General features: G+C 41.9%; 1 protein-coding gene across 4 annotated transcripts in view; it reads right to left on the bottom strand.

The window, feature by feature from the left end:
- LOC127575100 (probable E3 ubiquitin-protein ligase RNF144A-A) overlaps positions 1 to 10,954 on the bottom strand; it is a 64,589-nt gene that overhangs the window by 6,157 nt on the left and 47,478 nt on the right. For all 4 annotated transcript variants that reach the window (XM_052024755.1, XM_052024754.1, XM_052024756.1 and 1 more), the window contains 2 exons: positions 10,255 to 10,405; positions 1,186 to 1,275 (listed from right to left, as the gene is read on the bottom strand). In XM_052024755.1, coding sequence (XP_051880715.1) covers positions 1,186 to 1,275; positions 10,255 to 10,405 — 241 coding nt within the window. The remainder of the gene's footprint in view (positions 1 to 1,185; positions 1,276 to 10,254; positions 10,406 to 10,954) is intronic.

Raw genomic sequence — 10,954 nt, 5'->3', positions numbered from 1 at the left:
TTGGCTGAGGAATCTGCTTGGACAACCGGTCGGAAGAAATGGAGCCTCTCAAACCTGACCATTTCAGCTGCTGGTTGAACTAGTGTTTGACAACTGAGCTTGTAGTTGGTAATGTGTCCACTGTAGGAGATGCAAAGTATCCATCATGGACACCAGTGGTTGAAGGTGTCCAGCTTTCTGCACTGACACCATTAGTGACAAAATCTCTGAGTTATGAACATTATGGGGAGTATATATGATGCAGTGGTGAATCTTTGCTGTTGTTTTAATGCCAGAGTGCCAGATGCATCTTTTGAGCTGTTTCGCACTCTTGAATGCGACCAAGATTCATCATTTAATTTCTGTGTCGCTGTTTCCAGTAGGTGCTGCTGAGATGGATGACTGATTTTACCACTTCAACACTGTCGCCCAGTGGTTTGCTCGGGTTGTGTGGCTGCTCTTCATTTGAGTTTCACCCACTTTATTTCTAAGCCAATTCACATGGCTTCACATTATATAAACCTCCAGGGCAAGGGGGAACACCTCATGCATTTCAACAATAGAGCAACATCACCAAGACTTTACATGCAACCGAGTCTCCAGCTTTGGGTGTGATCTATTAGACACTGACTCCTCGGCTGCTGGGCACTTGGTCCACCATTGTGTGGATGTGTCCTGACACCAACAAAAGCTCCCCTGCTTCCAAGGCTGAAGGAACAGCCAGATAAGCTGCTTAAGAAATTCCAATGCCATCAATCCCAGCCACCTACCCAGAGGGCAAGTAAAACAGTCAGATGCTAAATGCCAAGTAGTTTCCATGAGTCACAGAACCAAATACACAAAATATCTGGGAGAAGACAGTTCAAATCTTCTTATGGCGAGCTGGGAGCTCATCCATTTATTTAAGGGGGGAGAGAACTGTAGTGATGTGCCCAGAGAGGGGAAGTCAGTGATGAATATATCAATCGAATTTTACCTTTTCTTCCCCACTTCACCCATATTCTGATTTATTGAGAAAGGAAAGGAGTGTAAATTGTAATTAAATTGCTACTGATAAACCTTTTGTGTATTCCAGTGATTCCTCAGAATTGCACTGGCAGGTAAAGCAAAGTAAGTTCATTAGTATCACTGCCCCATAAGTGGTCTCCATTTCGAAGTCAAATCTTTGAAATAACTTTGTAAGTGGCAAGCATTTATCACACTCACCTGGGTTCTGTGCCAAATGACAGAGGCACGTGTATGGCCAAGCTTGTTTCGGCAAGGTCCTTTATCGTAGTGAATTAATAGGAAGTCATCCTGTTTAAAGAAAACATATTTAAAAGATTTATATTATTTCACTCAAAGCAAAATCCAATTAACATTCTACTGGATCTCAAGTACAAGATAAGTTTTGAAATTCATTCTAATTTTAAACTAGAGTTTCATCTCTGCCAACAAATTAAAATGATTAACAGATTGTTTTTATTTACAAGGACAAGTCTTCTGATATTGTTAGTTCTCCCCAGCTGTTTTCGACTGGTTTCATTTTTTTCCACTCACCTCTGAGGATTTGCAAAACATGACAAATGCACACTGGGGACAAGGGAGAGCAGAAAGGATCCCCAAGAACCAACAATCGACTGCCAGTAATATAAAGGCAGCTGGTTCAGCACTGCAGAAAGGATCTAGTGTTAAAAGACCATTCCGCCACACATTGTTCAGCAGAACCCACTCTGTTAAATGATAAACGTAAGAAATCCACAACAACATAATAACTAGCAGGCCACGCATAGATCTAAGCTCTACAGACTAGGAAAGCCTCACTCTCAGTTCCTGAAGACGTTTGCATTGAAGGTCACTAATTTCATTGAGTCACAGAGTAAGGATGCACGGCGGCCACAATTCCCCAAGCTCCTCCAAGCTTGGAGGAGGATAAGATGCCAGACACTGTTCCAAATCCTGATACCACCCCCTTGATGGAAGGTATGTGCAGGTATGAGCAAGAGGATAGGGTCTCCACTTGTAATATTGAAAATTGTGGCTACTGGCTTTATCAAGGACCTTTAACCACAAGTGAATTATCCCCAGAGTAACTACAATCATTTTTTATGCAAAAAATACTGTCCTCCACATCCAGAATATCATCCTTTGCCATTTCCACCAGCTCCAATGGGACCCCACCGGTCACGTCTTCCTCTCTACCCATCTTTCTGCTTTCCACAGGGACTACTCCCTGGTCTGTTCATTTCTTCCCACCCACCCTTTCTTGTCCCCTGGCACTTTCCCCTGCAACTGTAGGATGTGCAACACTTGTCCCAGCACCTTCTCCCTCACCACCATCCCAAGACCTAAGCTGCCTTCCAGGAGAGGCAGAGATTCACGTGCACCTCCTCCAACTTGGTCTATTGCATTCGGGGCTGGTCATGTGGCCTCTTCTATGTTGGCAAGACCAAGCACAGACCAGTCAACCATTTTGAAGAGCATCTGCACTCTGTCTGCAATTGCCATCTTGAGCTTCCGGTTACACGTCATTTTAACTCTCCTTCCCATTCCCACACCAACTTGTCTGTCCTCAGCCTTCTCCACTGCCACAGTGAGGCCAAATGCAAACTAGATGAACAACACCTCATATTCCAGTTGGATAGCCTACAGCCCATGCTAAATTGGTAAATTGGTTCATTATTTCCCCATGTACCAGTATAGTGATAAACTTGTCTTGCATACCGTCCATACAGATCATTTCATTACAACAGCGCACTGAGGCAGTACAAGGTAAAACAATACAGACCGCAAAATAAAGTGTTGCAGTTACAGAGAAAGTGCAGTGCAGGCAGACAATAAGGTGCAAGGCCATAATGAGGTAGCTTGTGAGGTCAAGAGTCCACCTTATTGTATCAGAGACAATTCAATAGTCATAACAGCTGGATAGAAGCTGTCGTTGAGCCTGGTGGTACGTGCTTCCAAGCTGTTGTACCTTCTGCCCGATGGGAGGGGGACAAGAGAGAATATCCGGCATGGGTGGGGTCTTTGATTATGCCAACTGCTTTACTGAGGCAGTGAGAAGTGTAGACAGAGTCCATGGAGAGGAGGCTAGTTTCCGTGATGTAGTGAGCTATGTCCACAACTCTCTGCAGTTTCTCGTGGTCACGGGCAGAGCAGTTGCCAGACCAAGCCGTGCTGCATCTGGATAGAATGCTTTCTATGGTGCATCGATAAAAATTGGTGAGAGTCAAAGTGGACATTCCAAATTTCTTTAGCCTCCTGAAGAAGTAGAGACGTTGGTGAGCTTTCTTGGCCATGGTGTCTACGTGGTTGGACCAGGACAGGCTTTTGGTGATGTTCACTCCCAGGAACTTGAAGCTCTCAACCCTCTCGATCTCGGCACTGTTGATCTAAACAGAAGCGTGTGTACTGCCCTCCTTCCTGAAGTCAATGACCAGCTCTTTTGTTTTGCGGACATTGAGGGAAGGGGTGTTGTCATGATACTATGTCACTGAGCTCTCTATCTCCTGCCTGTACTCCAGTTCATCATTATTTGAGATCCAGCCCACTATGGTGGTATCATCTGCATACTTGTAGATGGAGTTAGAGCAGAATCTGGCCACGTAGTCATGAGTATATAAGGAGTAGAGAAGAGGGCTGAGGACACAGTCTTGTGGGGCACCAGTGTCGACAATAATTGTGGCGGAGGTGTTGCTGCCTGTCCTCACTGACTGTGGTCTGTTGGTCAGGAAGTCAAGGATCCATTTGCAGAGAGAGGTGTTGAGTCCCAGGTCTCAGAGTTTGGAGATGAGCTTGCTTGGAATTATAATACTAATATGAACGTTGAATTTTCCAGTTTCAGGTAATCCACTCCCCCTGCATTCCTTTCTCATTCCCACCAATCCACTCAGGATTATTCCCCATTTGCTCACCTTTTCTATCAACCCACCCACCCCCCCATGTTACCAAGACTCACTATCCTTCCCCACCTGCTTCCACCTGCCCATCACCCACATACCTATCTACCTGGGTTTCAGCTCCCTTGGCCTACCCTTCCTGTCCCTTCCCCACCCGGCTCCATCTACCCATCATCCCTCCCTTATCTGGTACCACCTATCACCTAGCAACCTCCATCTCACCCTCAATCTCACCTCTTTATACTGGCTACCTCCCCTCTACAATTTCAGTCTTGATACAGGATTTTGTCCCAAAACATTGTACTCCTTCAGAAAATCTCTTTAAATCGTACTTGCCTTGGGTGCTCAGCTAGTAGTTGACATTTATCAACTGTATTTTCATTTCTAAAAAGTTGACCAAAAAGCAGACTAATGTTCACTAACAAATACATTAATTAGTTTAGTTCAGTTTTGTTTAAAATAGTCATTTTTGCTGGTTTAAATCAGGTTACTCACTGGTGGAGGACTTGAATTTCCTTATAAAACACTTACTTTTGTTGATAAACTCAGTCTCAATTGCATTTGTAACATTTCAATAGGTTACCGCTACTAACTACATCAAGGAATACTTCTTAATGGAGAAGAAAAATATATATTCCATTGTGACTGGCCAAATGCACTGGATCACTGAAAATTTTACATTTATGATTATGCAAATGAATTTTAATGGAAACTTGAATTGTAAAATAACCAGTATAATTTCAAGCACACTTCTGGCCCATACTTCCAATTGCATCCAGAACCCTACATCGACATGTTCAGCCTTGGTCTCCGTCACTATCTGCATGTTGTAATTACTTAATATTAGTTCTCTCTTGTTACACAGCTGAGATTAGCAATTCAATCAAATTATTTCTGATGAGATCAACAACAATCAGTTAACACAAAGGCCATACTTAAGTAAACAGTGAAAAGGATGTTAATGCTGGGACAAGTAATCTAAAATCAATGTGACTGGTTTTCTGTGAGCTCCCTTGTACTATGCTAATTACAATTGAAATGAAAATTACAATTTTCTGAAATGATTTTCTCAGAAAATAAACATATACAATACTGAAACTGCAATAATCATAGAGTCATAGAGTTGTACAGCATGGAAACAGGGCCTTTGGTCCACCGCATCTCTGCCGACCATTATTCCTATGTATACTAATACCAGTTGCCTGCATTAATTCCATATCCCTCTATGCCTTGCTCATTCAAGTATCTGTCCAGTAATTGGAGGGATTAGAGGGGAGGTAGCCAGTATAAAGAGGTGAGATCAAGGTTGAGATGGAGGTTGGTAGGTGATAGGTGGAACCAGATAAGGGAGGGATGATGGGTAGATGGAGCCGGGTGAGGGAGGGGACAGAAAGGGTAGGCCAAGGGGGCAGAAATCCAGGTAGATAGGTATGTGGGTGATGGGCAGGTGGAAGCAGGTAGGCAAGGATAATGAGTCTTGGTAACATGGGGTGGAGGGGTTGATGGAAAAAGTGAGCAAATGGGGAGAGATCCCGAGTGGATTGGTGGGAATGAGAAAGGAATGCAGGGGGAGTGGATTACCTGAAACTGGAAAATTCAATGTTCATTTTGATGATAGCTGAGTAACAAAGATCACTGCTTTATTGCAACCGTAGGTGATGATGGGGAAAGGCAAAGAACTGTACCATGACCAGACAGCACAGCTGCAAGAGTTGGCATATTTCCCAATGACAAGAAATAAAAACAGAAACTACTGGAAATACTGAGCAGGTCAGGCAGCACCTGTGGAGTGAGAAGCAAAGTTATCTGATAGGTTTAGGAAAGATGGAGGAAATTCAGGAGCAGCATAATCACCAGCAAGTGCTTGCTGGAACAGATGTTTAAGTGCTATATATCCTCTGTAATTAACTTTTCAGATCAGTGACCTTTCATCAAACATTCTGGACAGAACATGTTTCGAGAATTAACACTTGAAGTGTGAATTCTAAGATGCTGCATTTATTGTCATAAGAAATGCATTCCATAAATTAGAAAAATGTCCTTACTACACTCTGTCCTAATGATACCACTATTGACATCTGCAAGCTGGGTGTGAATTTATTATTTTTCTTCAGTGGATGACATCAATAGACACATTTAAAAGCTTTATAAAAAAGATTCTTTGCACAATGACCTCACTGTCTAGAACTCAAGCTATTTATAAAGAATATGCCTGGAGATTTTAAATAGTAGCAAAGATACTTTCAGTCCCAAGTGAAAGTGCACAATGCCCAAGTCTTTTTCCCAACTGAACAAACCCAATGTATGCATGCAACATAGCAACCATTTGTGCAACTCCCAGCTAGGGTTCTTCTAGTCAATGAATAAGCAGCAAAGCAAATATACACTTGGCCAATGGCCAATCAAATCCTAGCTCAAACCTTTCAACAAACAAACAATGATGCACATGTAATCACTATCACCAAGAGTAAGGTTCAAATCCTAAAACGCTGCAGTGAATTTTGAACTGTGTCCAATAAATTTGTACTCTACAGGGATCTTTGATGCACATTATATTACCAATTTACTTTGCATCCATGCAAAAATCAGGTATTTATGCATGGATTGTAATTCTGTTTGCAAATGTTCAGATTTTCATATATTTTACTTCACAATGAACCAAAGGGAAATACAGAACATAAAAATATTTTTATTCACATCTCTTCTATTGTGTGTTCTAAATCTATTATGTACTAAAATTATTCTTGTGATCTCCACTTGTGAAATCTGGTTCCACCCAATAGAACCAAATTTCAGAAGTGGAGTTCAATGTTACTGGTGTGTACGACAGAGCAGAATTTTTACCCAAAGCATCTTTAACGCAACAAGTTCGTTCTTTTACCTCTACAGCTAATAATCAGTGTGTTGCCTATTTCTTGGGAACTGTCAAATCATTTGCTAACATTTTGTGACACACACCATACATAATTACGAAGTTGTTGAGTACATCCAAGGTTAAGATCGATAAAATTTTGGTAAGGGGTGTGGGGATATGATGTCAAAGTGGACTTAAGGCACAGGGTCAGCCATGATCTCAATGAGTGGTGAAGAAGCTTGAGGTCAGGATGGCCAACACCCATTTCTTATGATTTTATGTGAAACTCACAGCACAGATGCACCAAGGTTTAATGCCGGTGCTGCTAACTTTAATGAAGAGATGTTGTGCAGTCTGGACAATGAGTTAAAACTAAAAGTTTGGGCATGTTGTGTACTGCTAGCCAACACTGTGGCCATATTTTGTTTTTTCTTAAAAAAAAATTGAACATGGTTACATCACACACAAATTCAAACCGGAGGTTGTAAATACAACCATTCAGAATACTTTTAACTGAGAACCAGATTTCACTGGATTATGGTAAGATGTGGCAAAATAAGGCAACAATGCAATCCTATTGGTCCCATTCCCCTTCTTATTCCCTGACAGCCCTGCAATTTATTCTCCTTCACACATGTTCATCAATTCCTCTTTGATCCTCTTCATAACCAATTTTCCCTTTAACATACAGTAGCCAATTTATAGAAGCCATTTAACCTTATCAGCATGCCTTTGGGATGTGGAAGGAAACTGGAGCACCCAGATGATGTGAAAGTTGGTGGCATTGTGGATAGCGAGGAAGATTATCCAAGGCTACAGTAAGTGTGAGGTAATGCATTCTGGCCAGTCAGATAGAGGTAAGACACGCACAGTAAATGGCAGTGCGCTACGGAATGTTGACAAGCAGAGGGACCTTGAGATTCAAGCCCATAGTTCACTAGAAGTGGCATTGCAGGTTGATAGGATGGTGAAAGGTATACGGCATGCTTCCCTTCATGGGTCAGGGCATGGAATACAAGAGTTGGTATGTCATGTTGTAACTTCATGAAACACTGGGAAGAGCACACTTGGGAGTATTGTGTGCAGTTCTGGAGCTGTGATTGTGCTGGAGAGTGCAGATAGGATTCACCAGGATGTTGCCTGGATCAGAGGACCTTAGTTATAGAGAGAGATTGGATAGGCTGGGCTTGTTTTCCCTGGTGCAAAGGAGGCTGAGGGCTGATCCTATAGAGGTATATAAAGTTATAAGAGGCACAGGTAGGCCAGGTAGTCAGAATCAGAGGATATAGGAGAGGAAGAAGTTTTAAAGGGGATTTGAGGGGAAAGTTTTTTTTATGCACAGAGAGTGGTTGATATCTGGAACTCACTACCAGAGGAGGCGGTACAATCAGATACAATCACTGCAGTTAAGTGACATTTAGACATGCACTTAAATAGGCAAGGCATAGGAGGATACAGACCTTATGTGAGCAAATGGAATTAGTGTAGATGGGCAAAAAGGTTGGCAAGGACATGGTGGGCTGAAGGGCCTGTTTCTGTGCTGTCCAACTCTGTGACTCTGCAAAACCCAGTGCGAGTAGAACCTTCCCATTGACTCTCATAAACTTTAATTTTACTCGTCTGTACAAATCCTCAGTTCTAATGGCTTGAACATTCTCTCTTCTCCCCCATCCCACTGGGCAGAAGATACAAAAGCCTGAAAGCATGCACCACCAGACTCAAGGACAGCTTCTATCCTGCTGTTTTAAGACTATTAAACGGACCTCTTGTTCGATAAGATGGACTCTTGATCTCGCAATCTACCTCGTCAAGGCCTTGCACCTTACTGTCTGCCTGCACTGTGCTTCCTCTTTAACTGTAACACTATATTCTGCATTCTGTTATTGTTTTTCCCTTGTACTACCTCAATGTACTGACGTGATGAAATGATCCATACGGATGGCATGCAAAACAGTTTTTCACTGTACCTCGGTACATGTGACAATAATAAACCAATTTCCCAATTTTTTCTATATCCTGTACCTTCAGCCATTTCTTAGCATACTTTGCATGAATCAGATTGGTTGACTTATGCAATTGTTAGGGACCCAGTGGTGGATCAAAGATAGTTGCAAACACTTCAGCCTTGCATTTAGCACATCCTGGGCTCTCTGCTCACTGTGGATGGAGATGTTCTTGAATATTTCTCTTCTTGTTAGCTGTTTAATTGTCCACCACCATTCATGTCAGTGACTGCCAGGGCTTCAGAACTTTCATTTGATCCATTGATTATGGGATTGCTTAGCTTAGCCTACTTATCTCTCCCCTAAAAAACCACCCTTTATGAACAAGATTTTGGTTACTCTTCCAAATATCTCTTTGGGCTTGGGACCTCATTTACTAATCTAAGGTGATGAACCATGTGGTGCTATATAAATGCATATTACTGCTTGTTGATTAACTAAACTGTTATGAGTGCTTTACCGTTTTCAACTATCTACCCTGTTATTACTGCACTTTAAAGTTACTGAAAGTTACACTTAGGATTGAGGGAACACAGAGAAGGTTCACCAGATATAGTCTAGTCTGGGGAGTTTGTCGTTTGAGGAGAAGTTAAGTAGACTGGCTCTTCTCTCTTGAGTTTGGAAGAATGAGATATGATCCCATTGAAACATACATGATTCTTAGTGAGCTTGACGAAATAGATGCAGGGATGATATCTCCCTTAGATGGGACATCTAGAACCAGGAATCAGAGTTTCAAAATGAAGGGGTCACCATTCAGGGCAGAGATACCATAGAACAATACAGCACAGTACAGGCCCTTTGGTCCACCATGTTGTGCCGATCTTTAAGCCTAAGACTATCTAACCCCTTCCTCCCACATATCCACCTATTTTAAATTCCTCCATATGCTTATCTAACAATCTCTTGAACTTGACCAGTGTACCTGCCTCCACCACTACCCCCAGGCAGCGCATTCCATGCACCTACCACTCTCTGGGTAAAAAAACCTCCTTCTGATATCTCCCTTGAATTTCCCACCCATTACTTTAAAGCCATGCCCTCTTGTATGGAGCATTGGTGCCCTGGGAAAGAGGCACTGGCTGTCTACTCTATCTATTCCTCTTAATATTTTGTATACCTCTATCATGTCTCCCCTCATCCTCCTCCTCTCCAGAGATAAGAAGTGTTTTAGAGATACTTTACCCACCCAGGAGGGCAATGGAGACTCAGTTACAAAACATATTCAAGAAAGAGATTGGTAGATTATTGGGTATTAAGGGAATCAAGGGATCCGGGTTTACGTAAGAAAGTGGCACTGAAGTAAAAATGAAATCAGCCACAACCTTCTTGGATGGTGGAGAAGGCACAAGGAGCCAAATAACCTATTCTGGCACCTATTTGCTCTGTTCCTCTGTCAATTATGTGAAATGCCAATGAAATTGTTTCCTAACTTGTTTTACCAGGTGGCATGTGCAAATATGATACAGCACATATCAATGTGCATAAGCACATACTTCCATCTTTATTTAATAACTGGAACAATCATTTCTTCACTTACGTCAAGGGATTCCAGGCAGTACCAGCAAAAGGCATGCTTGCAATTTTTACACATCATTTGTGCACAACCCTCATCTCTTTCAATGTAGACTTTGCATTTTGGACAACGTTTGATTGGGACATCATCCTCTTCATCATTTTCAAAGAATGAACTGGATGAATGGAGAAAAAAAAATCACTTTCAAACATCTGGTGCAGGTATCTCAAACAACACAACAGAAATGGACCCACCCTATAATTACTGTGGAAATCAGCAAATAATTTCTACTAAGGCAATGATTTTTATTTGTTATCCATACCAACATGCAAAACACTCATCAAATAAACTTGCAGCCTATTTACAATTTCAGTGTAAGGTTCCTCATAAACCCAAGGGATTTTATCATTAAAACCTAATGGAAACGAAGTGGCATTTCCCTCACTCAATTTTATCTGTTCTTTGCCTGATTACTCTGCTCAGGTAATGGGAAGAAGAAAAAAAAGAGTATTATATTTTGCATAAGATTATTTGCATAGGCTAACTTAACTGCCAAATTGAACAGTGAAATACCCTCAGTCACGGTAGTGTGGAGGTTAGTGTAATGCTATTACAGCACCAGCGACCCGGGTTCAATTCCAGCCACAGTCTGTAAGGAGTTTGTATGTTCTCCCTGTGAATGCGTGGGTTTCCTCCGGGTGCTCTGGTTTCATCCCACATTCCA

This window comes from Pristis pectinata, chromosome 10, assembly GCF_009764475.1.
Source record: "Pristis pectinata isolate sPriPec2 chromosome 10, sPriPec2.1.pri, whole genome shotgun sequence".
NCBI classification, from domain to species: domain Eukaryota; kingdom Metazoa; phylum Chordata; class Chondrichthyes; order Rhinopristiformes; family Pristidae; genus Pristis; species Pristis pectinata.
Note: the sequence above shows the minus strand (reverse complement) of the source record. Positions and strands in the feature narration are given on the sequence as shown.